General features: G+C 42.6%; 1 protein-coding gene across 1 annotated transcript; it reads left to right on the plus strand.

Annotated features, from left to right (window-relative positions):
• Positions 1-1,920: 1,920 nt before the first annotated feature.
• LOC308166852 (uncharacterized protein) lies at positions 1,921-15,287 on the plus strand (the record flags this gene model as incomplete). The annotated part of the gene is made up of 14 exons (XM_080541175.1): positions 1,921-2,104; positions 3,420-3,610; positions 5,900-6,432; positions 6,541-6,680; positions 7,856-8,031; positions 10,843-11,003; positions 11,705-11,845; positions 12,030-12,151; positions 12,499-12,667; positions 13,128-13,273; positions 13,976-14,100; positions 14,200-14,326; positions 14,527-14,660; positions 14,977-15,287. The coding sequence occupies 14 exons, from the start codon at positions 1,921-1,923 to the stop codon at positions 15,100-15,102; spliced, it is 2,475 nt and encodes an 824-aa protein (XP_080397301.1). The 3' UTR covers positions 15,103-15,287.
• Between the last annotated feature and the right edge of the window lie 13 nt (positions 15,288-15,300).

A 15,300-nucleotide genomic window follows, 5' to 3' on the forward strand; every position in this document is an offset into this window, starting at 1 on the left:
GCAGTCACATCCTGCCTGGACTGGACTTTGAACCCCATTAATAATAATGATGTTAGCTTTGGCCTCATCTCAGTTCCTGATCATTATTGGAGATGCAATGTTTTGAAACTGATCCTCTCATTTACATTCACATTTTTGGTATTTAGCAGATGCCTTTATCCAAAAGCGGCTTACAACAAATATATTTGTCTAAGTAAGTGAATCATCTATCCATCGGTCATCGCAAGAAAAGTAATCTCTGCTCGGGCCAGAGGCCAGTCATAATGCTAGAAGAAGGGTTTTGTGGCTCCTTTTTCTTTTTTCTTTTTTTTTATATACAGTAGAGAAACTGAACAGGGGGATGGTGAGCTTTCAAAGGGGACAGTTAAGGTGTAGCCTGAAGAGATGTGTCTACAGTCTATGGCGGAAGATAGGGATTGCTCTCATACTAGACACTTCCAAGCGCACTGACTGCCCCCAATTGGGATACTGTCATTTCATTTGAACCACATAGAATGTGTACTGCCTACCTGTATAGCAAGTTAACAAAACAGACATTCATACTGTACAGTGAAAAAAACATTTTCGAATGGATATGCATGGATGTAGAAGATGTTAACCATCTCTACAGTACACCTGTTGTTGTAAACCACAGTAGGTTGACACAGGACACACAACTATTATTTCAAATAAGGCATTCATTTACTACACATGGCTACAAGTTTCTTCCAGGCGATATTGGTAAGATCCGGCTGGGTCCACTGCAGCTGGCCAGGTAGTTCTTCATAGAGTACTTCTCTCTGTTTATAAAAAAGTTGTTGTCCAGGCCCTGCTTGGTTATCCGGGCGGCCCTCTCCCTCTCTTCCTGGGCCTTCCTCCGCATATCCTCCCTCTCTTCCCTCTGCCACAGTGGGATGGGCACCGATACCGATGCCTGGTTTGGATTAGGAAAGGAGCCGGGGCGGTCCCCCCACAACAGCTGGTCAAAAGTCAGCTGATTGTAAGCTTTGGGTCTGGACGAATGTCTCCGACGAGACCTGCGATTGCAGCCCCTTCTCCTGGGAGGAGGGCTGGGGAGGTGTCCTGATGGAGTGGGTCTGCTCAGTTTTTGCGACGGGATGTTATTGGAATTGCTCCTAACAACAGGGACAGCTATTGGGTTGTCAGCGACAGTTCTTGATGGTGAGAGGGTTGCTTGCAGTTTCTCAGGTGTTTGAAGACAATCTATCGGAGGGTTGTCAGATGTTTGGGCTTTAGAACCAAGTTTGTGGAAGACCTGGACAGACTGCATCATTTGCCAACGCAGTCGGCTTCTGGGTAGTTGAGAGACCACTTTGGGGGACCCTAACTTGGCCCCCTTATTTCTCTGCATTCTGGATGAGGAAACCTTTGGGCCTGGGGCTGAACTATCACCCACTCCAACTTCAGCCTCTTTCTCAGGACAAGGGACAGGCTTTTTCACAACACTGCTGGGACACAGATTACTCTCTTCCTCTACTTTCCTTTCATCGTCCCTCTTTTTACCGTTCAATCCATCGATACTGTCACCAGCTTCCACAATGATGCCCCTCTTCTTTTCTATTGTCATAATTTCTGCTGCTTTCTGTTGAGCCTTTTCCTCCTCATTTTCAGTAATAACCTTCTCATCACTTCCTGTGTCCCCGCCTGATGGTGGAGCAAGATTTTCAGTCTTTGGTTTTGTGTCTATTGGTGCTGTGGTCATGTTTGGTGTACCCACAACAATATCCCTGACCCTCGGTAGAGGTACTGCTGTCCAGGTTCTGTGAACTGGTCGGTTAGGGGGATGACCATGTGCAATCATGTACCTCAATGTACAATCCATGGCAAGGTTTTGAGGAAGATGATAAAGATATTGAGGAGGAGGAGGAGGAGGAGGAGGGGGAGGAGGAGGAGGATGACCATGTGCAATCATGTACCTCAATGTACAATCCATGGCAAGGTTTTGAGGAAGATGATAAAGATATTGAGGAGGAGGAGGAGGAGGAGGAGGAGGAGGAGGAGGATGACCATGTGCAATCATGTACCTCAATGTACAATCCATGGCAAGGTTTTGAGGAAGATGATAAAGATATTGAGGAGGAGGAGGAGGAGGAGGAGGAGGAGGGTGAGCATGTTGACTTTGAGGCAATAGGTGGGTTGTAGTAGTTGATGGTACATTACTGTGATCTCCGGGCAGAGTTATATGTCCTTGCAAGTTGTTTCCTGGAATGATACAGAATGAAGTATTAATATATGTAGGTCTTCTTGATAATAATAATAATAATAATAATAATAATAAAAAGGTATTCCTCCAGAACTGTACAAACATTGTTTAGGTAATATTGAACATTTTCTGTAAGGTATGCAATGATGGATGCCAACCTGAGCTGCTACAAGTGGTTTTGAGATGTATAACACTGCAAGTCAGCATGCTTCAAAGCAAAAGGCTTACCTTGTGGGGAGTTCAGTAGAAATGTGTTAGACATATTAGAAGGGTCCATTTTCATTGGTAATTTAAATATTTATGCCACATAAACAATATACAGTATATATTTAAATATGTAGTTGTTTATTATTTTTTGACTAATGCATAGAATGGTGATTCTGTGATGTCACAAATGGTGTGTGAATCTCATGCATTACATTTCATGCAAGCATCTGGCTTAGATTTAAAATAATATATGCCTGTATTACTATAATTTAAAGTATTTCACATCAACAATGTGTCCCTTCTCTATTCTGTGAATCCAACATACATTATGACTTTCCATCTCAAGGTCATCTACTTTCCTTCAATAGCACTATAATTCCTCTTCTTTTTATGTGCATTGATTTATGACTTATGATACAATACTTACAGTAAAACGATAAAACTGTATTACCGAGTATTACCAGTTATCACTACTGCATAACCTGTTGACATTGGAATGTTATGTTTTATTGCAGTGAAACATTATAAAATGTTTGTGTGGGTACAGTGTGTAATAATAATAATAATAACAATAATAACTTTTTATTTATATAGCGCTTTTCCTGCAAACGTATGCAGCATACATACTGGGTGGATGCATAAAAACACCATCATTCAGTTAACTGAAATGTTTAAATGTTTAAGTGTGTGTGTGTGTGTGTGTGTGTGTGTGTGTGTGTGTGTGTGTGTGTGTGTGTGTGTGTGTGCGTGCATGTGTGTGTGTGTGTGTGTGTGTGTGCATGTTTGCGTGCATGCGTCTGTGTGTGTGTGTGTGTGTGTGTGTGTGTGTGCGTGCATGTGTGTGCGTGTGTGTGTGTGTGTGTGTGTGTGCGTGCATGTGTGTGTGTGTGTGTGTACGTGTGTGTGCATGCGTGTGTGTGTGTGTGTGTGTGTGTGTGTGTGTGTGTGTGTGTGCGTGCGTGTGTGTGTGTGCATGTTTGCGTGCATGCGTCTGTGTGTGTGTTGCCAGTACTCCCCCCAGAATGTGCTCCGGGGGGTCACTCCCTGCTCCAGAACCCCTACCGCAGCACCAGTTTCAACTCCCGCAGCCTGCAGCAGTCTTCCCTGCAGGACTTCATCTGTGACCACTCCCTCACACCAGGCTGGTACCAGTTCCAGATCTTTGACAAGCCCGCCAGCATGCCCACCAAATGTGTGGAGGTAAATTCTGACAACGGGCAGCATTCACAGTGCTTTACATTGTTAGGTCAGGCGGTAACTCGCCCCATCCATCACCATTGTGTGGAGCGTCAGAGCGACATTAGCACTATGTGACGGCAGCTGGCCAAACCGGGAACAAGTCGCCAGCCGGCGACCGTTCTGAAAAACATTTCAGCGTTGTTGAAAATCAATGACACACTCGCTAGTCAAGCGAAAACATCGCAATGTAATGGATTCGGTGAGTAATCCCCACTACTATCTATTTAGTGTAGAGTAGTGGGGATTACTCACCGAATCCATTGCATTCAGGCACGCGGGAAGGTATTTTGACTGGGGGTGCTGAGGTGCTGTCTATATACGCTACAGGGAAAAAAATTGCCAGGGGAAAAAGTATAACGATTTCTCTCCCTCCCTCCCTCTCGCTGATTGCTCGTTCGCTCACACGCACACAGTGGCATAACGACGGGCCCCAATGCACGGGCACTAATAGTTAAGCACGCACGCACCCGCACACTACAAAGACGTAACGTTAAATATTTTACCAACAATGTGTTGGAATTTACAGTAATTTCCACTCAGCTCACAGTGTCCCACAATGTCCACAAACATGATGTTGACCATTATTACAGACAGCACTCCATGTCGATTGTTATTGCCTCTTAACGGAAGCCCTTCGCTGCCGAAGAATCGGATGGATCTGAATATCAGTTCTAATACGTTTCTGGCCGTCTGTTGCTCTTTCTCAACAACGTCCGACAGTAGAGCATTAATGGGAGTGTTGTTAAGCTCAGCATCTTCTTCCAACTCCACTTCAATTGTTCTGGCTGATTTAGCATTTTTGCTAAAGAACTCAGAGATTCCCTAGCAAGATATGACCATGTGATCACTAACATTAAAACGAACAAACACATTTTTACATTTATTACAAAAAACACATTTATTTTTATTCCCAAAAGCAACAATAGTTATTATATTGTTTTAAATTATTGTTTGAATAATATTTTAATTTTTTAAATTCAGGCAGGAGGAGCTCCTTCTGCCTGCCGCTGGGGGGTGCTGCAGCACCCTCAGCACCCCCCTTCCCGCGTCCCTGATTGCATTGCAATGTTTTGGCTTGACTAGCGAGTGTGTCATTGATTTTCAACGTTGACATTTATTTAAAATCTTCAGAATAAAAGTCAGAACAATTTGACTGGTTGGCGACTTGTTCCCGGTTTCACCAGCTGCTGTCACATATAATATGCTGATACAAAATTGGCTGCAATTAGATAACTAACTAGCTATTAACCTTCGTTAGCACACTTGCGTGGCCTCATTGTGGTACACACTGAGTACTACACAACACCAGTCTAGCAATTAAACACTAATGAACCCATGTTGATAGCTAATCCAACTGGCTCATTTAGCTGTAACGTTGTAGCCAGCTAGCTACATACACTATTTAGAACCTTGCACAAAGGCAGCAGCATGTAGTTATGTTGACTTGGCTAAATGTTAGGCTACTCTACGTCTACAGTTGTGAGTCTGCAAACGAACTCATTATGTGCTTAATTGCTGACTGTAATGAACATTAGCCTACCTGCTGCCATCATTCTGCTGAGTGCTGACTGTCTACTGTCTACCGTGTTCATTTGACCCGCACTACATTCTGACTTTTTTCTCAGAAATTCTGACTTTAATCTCAGAAATTCTGTCTTTTAATCTCAGAAATTCTGACGTTTTATCTCAGAAATTCTGACTTTTTATCTCAGAAATTCTGACTTTAATCTCAGAAATTCTGACTTTTTATCTCAGAAATTCAGACTTTTTATCTCAGAAATTCTGACTTTTTATCTCAGAAATTCTGACTTTTATCTCAGAAATTCTGACGTTAATCTCAGAAATTCTGACTTTAAACTCAGAATATAACCCCCCCCTTTCGGGAGAAAAAAAAAAAACTTGTGTTGGTGGCCCTAATACTCTTCCGTATGAATCCATTATGTTAAGCAAAAATTATTGTGATGTCTTTGCGCCGATTAAATACAGAACAACAGATAATTATTGGGGGACCAGTGATCTGGGGACCCATAACAGAGGGGACACGAGGTCATCGTAGATAGGTATTTTTGTATTTACGGGCCACCGTACAACAAGTGTACGGCACGCCTACTTGAAAAGTTCCTTGTTGAACTCAACGAGGAAGCAGGGGGCATCACAACATGTCCATCTGTCACGAGTCTGGGAGAGACTAATAGACTATGGACAGGTTCTCAATGCAACATTTATGTGACTGCGCGCCTATTGATTCAGACCATCGCGGCCATGCAGCCTTTTCATAGAGGAGACAGGAGCTGGTTGTCCTCAACTAGTGTGATGCTGTGCTGCCTAGTGACATCCTCTGTGTTTCACATCGATGCGACAGCCACAACCAGAGTGAGACGGGCGACACTAACGCAGTCAGATGACTTAGACATGGACATGGGTGCATTGATCTCTTCGTCTCAACCTCCGGACGGCCCGGTCGTGTTCAGAGAGAGAACAGCCTCCCAGGTCCTCCCGGGATCTGAGCCGCAGGACCCGGCCGCAGCCTTCACAGTGACCACCCTGGACGGAGACTTCGTCTACCCGCCACCGGCAGGGCTGAACGTGTCAGTGATCATTCACGCGTTTACCAACAAGTCTGGGTTTCTGGAGTGCCTGTGGAACTCAGGTTCCTCCCTGGCCGACTTGGTCCAGGAGTTGCCCGAGAGCACCCACGTCCTCTTCGTGTCTCTGGACGACAGCTCTGTCACCGATGCTCTGTGGATGAGAGACCAGGTCCATCGCGCGGCAATGCACGGGGGGTAGGGACCGTAGCCTCCTAGAGTCAACTCAAACGTTTCATGATGACATATTAATTGTGATGAAATAAATGACATTATTGTGATTTGCACTTTCCTCTTGTTTTACAGGAAGAAAGAGGTGTTGTCCAGGTTGCATTTCTCACCCGTCCCTGTCTTTGCCCTGGGTAACTGGATTCCCAGTGTGCTCTACTCCTGGGGCTGTGCGGGACACAACTGTGGCCTCTCCCAAGCTGTGTTCACCTCTGAAGGTATGACACGTTATGAGCTGTGTTCACCTCTGAAGGTATGACACGTTATGGCCTCTCCCAGGCTGTGTTCACCTCTGAAGGTATGACACGTTATGCTGTGTTCACCTCTGAAGGTATGACACGTTATGCTGTGTTCACCTCTGAAGGTATGACACGTTATGCTGTGTTCACCTCTGAAGGTATGACACGTTATGTGTTCAACTCTGAAGGTATGACACGTTATGTTCACCTCTGAAGGTATGACACGTTATGCTGTGTTCACCTCTGAAGGTATGACACGTTATGTGTTCACCTCTGAAGGTATGACACGTTATGTTCACCTCTGAAGGTATGACACGTTATGCTGTGTTCACCTCTGAAGGTATGACACGTTATGTGTTCACCTCTGAAGGTATGACACGTTATGAGCTGTGTTCACCTCTGAAGGTATGACACGTTATGTGTTCACCTCTGAAGGTATGACACGTTATGAGCTGTGTTCACCTCTGAAGGTATGACACGTTATGCTGTGTTCACCTCTGAAGGTATGACACGTTATGGCTGTGTTCACCTCTGAAGGTATGACACGTTATGAAGGTATGACACGTTATGAAGGTATGACACGTTATGACACGTTATGAGCTGTGTTCACCTCTGAAGGTATGACACGTTATGCTGTGTTCACCTCTGAAGGTATGACACGTTATGGCTGTGTTCACCTCTGAAGGTATGACACGTTATGCTGTGTTCACCTCTGAAGGTATGACACGTTATGCTGTGTTCACCTCTGAAGGTATGACACGTTATGCTGTGTTCACCTCTGAAGGTATGACACGTTATGCTGTGTTCACCTCTGAAGGTATGACACGTTATGCTGTGTTCACCTCTGAAGGTATGACACGTTATGCTGTGTTCACCTCTGAAGGTATGACACGTTATGCTGTGTTCACCTCTGAAGGTATGACACGTTATCCTGTGTTCACCTCTGAAGGTATGACACGTTATGACACGTTATGACACGTTATGCCTAAGGGGCTCAACGTTGCCATTCGGGGAGAGACCCTCAGGAGAAACGGATTGCACTAATTGTAAATGCAAAACCAGACACCCGGCCTTACTGATGACAGGTAGTCGTTTTGACTAATGAGCTAGGTGTACTTTTCTAAAAGTCATTTTTCATATCATTTTCAAAACAGGATGGAATATGCCTGTGATTGTCAAGAGACTGGATGCGAGATATGATTGGCTGATGGGACGGTGGAGTCAGAGGTCACACTGGCTGTTGGACGCGGGCAGCGGGTGTGAGCCCTCCGCCTCCGTCACCGGCGCTGTCGTCTGGGTGTCCGAGGGCAACTGCTCATTTTACACCAAGGTCAGTTATATCACTAGTGAAACTGATGGTCAGTTATATCACTAGTGAAACTGATGGTCAGTTATATCACTAGTGAAACTGATGGTCAGTTATATCACTAGTGAAACTGATGGTCAGTTATATCACTAGTGAAACTGATGGTCAGTTATATCACTAGTGAAACTGATGGTCAGTTATGTCACTAGTGAAACTGATGGTCAGTTATATCACTAGTGAAACTGATGGTCAGTTATATCACTAGTGAAACTGATGGTCAGTTATATCACTAGTGAAACTGATGGTCAGTTATATCACTAGTGAAACTGATGGTCAGTTATATCACTAGTGAAACTGATGGTCAGTTATATCACTAGTGAAACTGATGGTCAGTTATATCACTAGTGAAACTGATGGTCAGTTATGTCACTAGTGAAACTGATGGTCAGTTATGTCACTAGTGAAACTGATGGTCAGTTATATCACTAGTGAAACTGATGGTCAGTTATGTCACTAGTGAAACTGATGGTCAGTTATATCACTAGTGAAACTGATGGTCAGTTATATCACTAGTGAAACTGATGGTCAGTTATATCACTAGTGAAACTGATGGTCAGTTATATCACTAGTGAAACTGATGGTCAGTTATATCACTAGTGAAACTGATGGTCAGTTATGTCACTAGTGAAACTGATGGTCAGTTATATCACTAGTGAAACTGATGGTCAGTTATGTCACTAGTGAAACTGATGGTCAGTTATATCACTAGTGAAACTGATGGTCAGTTATATCACTAGTGAAACTGATGGTCAGTTATATCACTAGTGAAACTGATGGTCAGTTATATCACTAGTGAAACTGATGGTCAGTTATATCACTAGTGAAACTGATGGTCAGTTATATCACTAGTGAAACTGATGGTCAGTTATATCACTAGTGAAACTGATGGTCAGTTATGTCACTAGTGAAACTGATGGTCAGTTATGTCACTAGTGAAACTGATGGTCAGTTATATCACTAGTGAAACTGATGGTCAGTTATATCACTAGTGAAACTGATGGTCAGTTATATCACTAGTGAAACTGATGGTCAGTTATATCACTAGTGAAACTGATGGTCAGTTATGTCACTAGTGAAACTGATGGTCAGTTATGTCACTAGTGAAACTGATGGTCAGTTATGTCACTAGTGAAACTGATGGTCAGTTATATCACTAGTGAAACTGATGGTCAGTTATATCACTAGTGAAACTGATGGTCAGTTATGTCACTAGTGAAACTGATGGTCAGTTATATCACTAGTGAAACTGATGGTCAGTTATATCACTAGTGAAACTGATGGTCAGTTATATCACTAGTGAAACTGATGGTCAGTTATATCACTAGTGAAACTGATGGTCAGTTATATCACTAGTGAAACTGATGGTCAGTTATGTCACTAGTGAAACTGATGGTCAGTTATGTCACTAGTGAAACTGATGGTCAGTTATATCACTAGTGAAACTGATGGTCAGTTATATCACTAGTGAAACTGATGGTCAGTTATGTCACTAGTGAAACTGATGGTCAGTTATATCACTAGTGAAACTGATGGTCAGTTATATCACTAGTGAAACTGATGGTCAGTTATGTCACTAGTGAAACTGATGGTCAGTTATATCACTAGTGAAACTGATGGTCAGTTATGTCACTAGTGAAACTGATGGTCAGTTATGTCACTAGTGAAACTGATGGTCAGTTATGTCACTAGTGAAACTGATGGTCAGTTATATCACTAGTGAAACTGATGGTCAGTTATGTCACTAGTGAAACTGATGGTCAGTTATATCACTAGTGAAACTGATGGTCAGTTATATCACTAGTGAAACTGATGGTCAGTTATATCACTAGTGAAACTGATGGTCAGTTATATCACTAGTGAAACTGATGGTCAGTTATATCACTAGTGAAACTGATGGTCAGTTATATCACTAGTGAAACTGATGGTCAGTTATATCACTAGTGAAACTGATGGTCAGTTATATCACTAGTGAAACTGATGGTCAGTTATGTCACTAGTGAAACTGATGGTCAGTTATATCACTAGTGAAACTGATGGTCAGTTATGTCACTAGTGAAACTGATGGTCAGTTATGTCACTAGTGAAACTGATGGTCAGTTATATCACTAGTGAAACTGATGGTCAGTTATGTCACTAGTGAAACTGATGGTCAGTTATATCACTAGTGAAACTGATGGTCAGTTATATCACTAGTGAAACTGATGGTCAGTTATATCACTAGTGAAACTGATGGTCAGTTATATCACTAGTGAAACTGATGGTCAGTTATATCACTAGTGAAACTGATGGTCAGTTATATCACTAGTGAAACTGATGGTCAGTTATATCACTAGTGAAACTGATGGTCAGTTATATCACTAGTGAAACTGATGGTCAGTTATATCACTAGTGAAACTGATGGTCAGTTATATCACTAGTGAAACTGATGGTCAGTTATATCACTAGTGAAACTGATGGTCAGTTATGTCACTAGTGAAACTGATGGAGGAGGAAGAGGAAAAAATGTCAATGGCCATTGTACAGTTTTAGGAGAGGAGGAGATGTGTTTTTCTATTATTTATTTGCTATTCTTAACTCCAAAGAGTCAAATGACTAAAGATTACCTTTGAAAGATGATCAGCCCTTTGTGATGATAATTAAACATACTGTATCTTCAAAACAAAAGAACACTAGCCATGTACTTGCTGTTTCCACTTCTTCATCGTGCCTTCCATTAGACTTGACTGACTGAGGTTGTTTACTGCCTTGCCTGGTGCCATTTGGCCCCTCCTCTAGATGAAGGCCATGGCCGCCTCCAACGCATCAGGTGTCCTTGTGCACGCTCTTCCTGGTAACGCCATCCAGGATATGAACTGTGAGGGAGACGAGTGCTCTACGCCACTGGGTATACCTGCTGCCATGGTGCACCTGGAGCCCTCCGTAGCCCAGGCCCTTCGGTAAGCCCGTAACCCGTGGCTACTGGGTTTAGGTTTGACCTTCGGTCAGGTTGCTCTGACCCTTCAGCTCAACTGTGAAGGGACAGGATGACAACTGTAAGGATTAAGTGTTCTGTCTGTATTCTTAGATTCTGTATCCATACCTTCCTTCGCCCTAGTTCTGTACGTATCATACTGTACATATCGTAACTGTACATCTCATTGCACATATACTAACTGTAGATATTCATTGCACAAATATTGACTTTTTATATTCATATTCATTGCACATATATTGACTTTTTATATTCATATTCATTGCACATATATCGACTTTTATATTAATTTAGTAGTATACTCGCTGTAATACCATATACTGTCATACCATGCACTCTCTACATAATCATATCTTTTGCACTATCTATCTGGTTAGATACCAAACTGTGTTTCGTTGTCTTAGTACTTGTACACGGTCAATGACAATAAAGTTGAATCTAATATCATCTAATCTGGAGGATCTAATACAGGAATGATGTGCAAAGCTCTGATTTGAGGAAGGGTCTGTGTATAACCTGGTAATGTCAGTGGCAGATTTGTGCAGGCTGTGTTTCTTGTGCTTGACTCTATTGAACCATGAGTATTTATTTGTGCAGGATCGTGGTTCTAGGCTACTAAGTGTACTAAGTGTAGTGTATGTTTTTTTTTTTTTTCCTGTTTCATAGATTTGGGGTGCGAGTGAACGTGTCCTTCCAGAGCACCCCCTCCCCAAACTTCTTCATCGGCATTGACCAGCAGGGGGCGCTGTCTGAGATTGGCTGGTTCCTCTACCCCACCTTCAGATTCCTCACCTGGCAGGCCCAGTGGTAAACAGCACCCACTCATTGATCCAACAGTGTGCAGTGCTGTTTTAGACATCAGAAAGTCATATTGCAAGATGTTTTTTCAGCTATTGGGAATAGCAACTGAATAAAAGTTTGGAAAATCAGCGGGGAAAGCAGAATAGTTCACAGCAATGGATCCTCCATTTCACCTCGATTCCCCCTGTAGGTTCGACTACTATGATGGACTTCAGAAGAGACTCCGCAGCGCGGCACTGGTGGTCTCAGTGTTTGACAAGGTCCAAATGCAGGGCAGCAAAGGGGCAGAAGCTACCGCAGAGCTGCCTTCTGGTAAAGCAGATTGTGTTGCATCCCCAGCTCACTGATGTATACATGACATGTATCACCTCATAGAAATAGAAATAAAACACTGTCTATACACAGTATTTCTATGCATCACTTGCACTGTAGGTCATTAATGGAAACAGCACTACACATAGGTATCACATACACAGTAAATCATGTCAGAGAGTTGAAAGTATATCGACTTTGAATGTCTTTGCATTTGGTAGAGATATCTCTTCTGAAGTTTTCAAGTTTCGAGTTTTATTGTTACGTCACATTACACAAGTGTAAGAGAGTAACATTCTTAGGCTTGAAGTGGGATTATCAATGTTAACTTTTGACTTTGGTGGAAGACATGTTTGATTATGACACGCTGGAGCTGGACGCGTCCCTGTCCTGTCCTGGTCGGAGGGACGACACCTGCGCCCAGTGGGATCACATTGTGCAGCTGTATGTGTGCTGCGATCATTTCAGTCCCTACTGCAACATGGAGCTGGGGCGCTGGATAACCGCGTTCCGCAGGTATGTTCTTTAGTATTAGTATAAGAGTTTATAAAAAAAAAAATCCCAACAATGTCCCATGTCATCTCCTAAATGATTAGCATATTGATCACTGGTATTGTGTAAAAATAGCTACTTATTCAATAACTAGGACCACTAAATGCATAATCTCATGGACCCAGAAGTTTGTCTCTGAATATTGCATCTAATTCCAAAGCGCTTTACATTCTTCCACACGTTCACACACCAATAGCGGCAAGCTACCATGCAAGGCGCCGGCCCGCTCATTGGGAGCCCTTTGGGGTTCAGTGTCTTGCCCAGGGACACCTTTCCAGCTCTACCTCCTGAGCCACAGCTGCCCACAAATTTCAGCCGGATATAAAGGCTGTAAAGCATGATTACTGAAGGCAGAACCAATTGTGTTCAGTAACCGTTACTTAAACGTTGTTTATGTATTGTTGCCCCCCCCCCCCCCCCACAGAGGGATTGGCCGCTGGCTCACAGATGTTTCCCCTCTGATGCCGCTGTTGAACAGTGGGACCTGTACCTTCACCATGAAGACTGTGCCCTGGGCCATGCCGTGGGTGGTGTCTCTTAGTCTGAGATTCAGTCACGGTAATCAATCAGGTGTGTTATAATGCCTACATAAGGCTGTCATAAGCCAGTCGTAAGCTAAAACTGTATGTTGCAGTGTTTTGTTCAGGGTGTTCATCAGTATTGTTCTTTGTTGATTTGGTTAGTTTAGTCTTGAATACACGACAGTACGTATGAAGTGACAAGTCCAAATGCTGTGCCTTTCAAACCGAAAAAAACCTTTCTGAGGGTCCAGTGGGTGGGTAGGTATCATCCTATTCTCTTGTGTATCTGCTAGTGACAAAGCAGAAAAGTCATAACACATAAATGCACATGCATCCTACTGTGAAAATGGACAGATGGACTCCTTTCGCAATTTAAACGGCTAAATTGCCCTGAGATAGAAAGATATGTGCCTCCCTCACACTGGCTGGCTGGAATAAATGCCTCTGTCATGGGAAGGAACAACAAAAGGAAAAAGGAAGGAACAGCATGTCAGAAAATTTGCTGTTGAGAAGACATCCAGACAAAGGAAACATAAATGTGACAGGGTCTGGTGAAAAAGTCCCCAAGTAGAGCAAGGTCGTTTTTCCGTTTTTTTCAATTTCAAACATATCAGTCTTGATTATTTCCGTTTTGTATGATAAATGTAACATGCCCAAAAAGTTAGCAAACATATATAGCATTTTGCAAGCAAACTCTTATATTAGAGAATGAACAGTGAAGAAACTGAAGGTGAATTTGATGTTCTCACAGGTAATTACTTAGAGAAGCTTTACCCTGTCAAGCTGATACCATTGTACAGTGGAGGAACCTTTGACAAGAACTACAACAAAAGATATCAACCAATGAAGTTCACTGTCCCACCCTCAACCAAGAGGGTATGAAACAGAACATAAACCCATTGACATTTAGTTCAAAATAAAAATGAAGTTAGTTTCCATAGTGACTGTATTCCTAATCATCACTCTGTTTTACAGGTGGAGTTGTACGCTGTGATCACAGGCCATGGAAGCGACGAGAACGGTTGCGGCGAATTTTGTGTGACATCACATCACTTCCTGGTCAATGAAGTGTTCAATAACACTCGAATATTTGACTCAGCAGGTGATCAAAATGGCAAAACCATACATTTTGTTAATGCTTATGAAACATTTAGTCCCATATTCTGTTATAGCCGATATGTTTTTTAAAGTTATATCGAAATAATAAAATGTATCAAACATTTTGCTGCATCAATGTTACCTGTAGGATTCCTTAACAGTCACTTATTGTCTGTCTTTTTTGGTGCATTGTGGGTACTGTAGGATCAGCCCTGGGGTGTGCCATGCGGGTCAGAGAGGGGGTGGTGCCCAATGAGCATGGCACCTGGCTGTATGGGCGTGGGGGCTGGTGTGACGGCCTGCAGGTCAACCCCTGGAGGATAGACATCACCAGACAGGTGTGCTCTTCTCTTCTTTTTCTTTTTTAAAATAGATTTTTAGGGCATTTCTGCTTTATTGGGATAGGTAGGCCCAGAACACATAGGTGGAGTACAATCTTTTTGATATGCTGTTTAAAAAAACATACTTGTACCTGAGATGAAACACTAAATGCACGTCAGATCTATTTGAAACTCGGATAATTGTATAATATAATTGTATGGCTGTTTTCTGGTTATCTGGTTACTTTTTGGTTACTGTTTCTCTCATGTTTCTGTCATGTTTCTCTCATGGGGCCTAACATGATGCTCTAATTCCTTTGGTCTTAATTTTCAGTTGGACATGAGTGTACATGAAGCCAACACACTCCTCTACTTTGGGTTGTACAGCGGACGGGACCCTAACCCAGCCCAAGACCCTGGCTATATTGTGATGGTCTCTTACCTCGTGTTCTACAAGTGAAGTTCCACTGGAAAATGAATGTGATTGTCAATGTGAAGGAGAATGAATGTGATTGTCAAATGTGAAGGAGAATGAATGTGATGTGTCAAATGTGAAGGAGAATGAATGTAATTGTCAAATGTGAAGGAGAATGAATGTAATTGTCAAATGTGAAGGAGAATTAATGTGATTGTCAAATGTGAATATAAATGAATGTGA

The sequence above is a fragment of the Nansenia antarctica genome (assembly GCF_963989245.1).
Source record: "Nansenia antarctica genome assembly, chromosome: 10".
Classification (NCBI taxonomy): Eukaryota; Metazoa; Chordata; class Actinopteri; order Argentiniformes; family Microstomatidae; genus Nansenia; species Nansenia antarctica.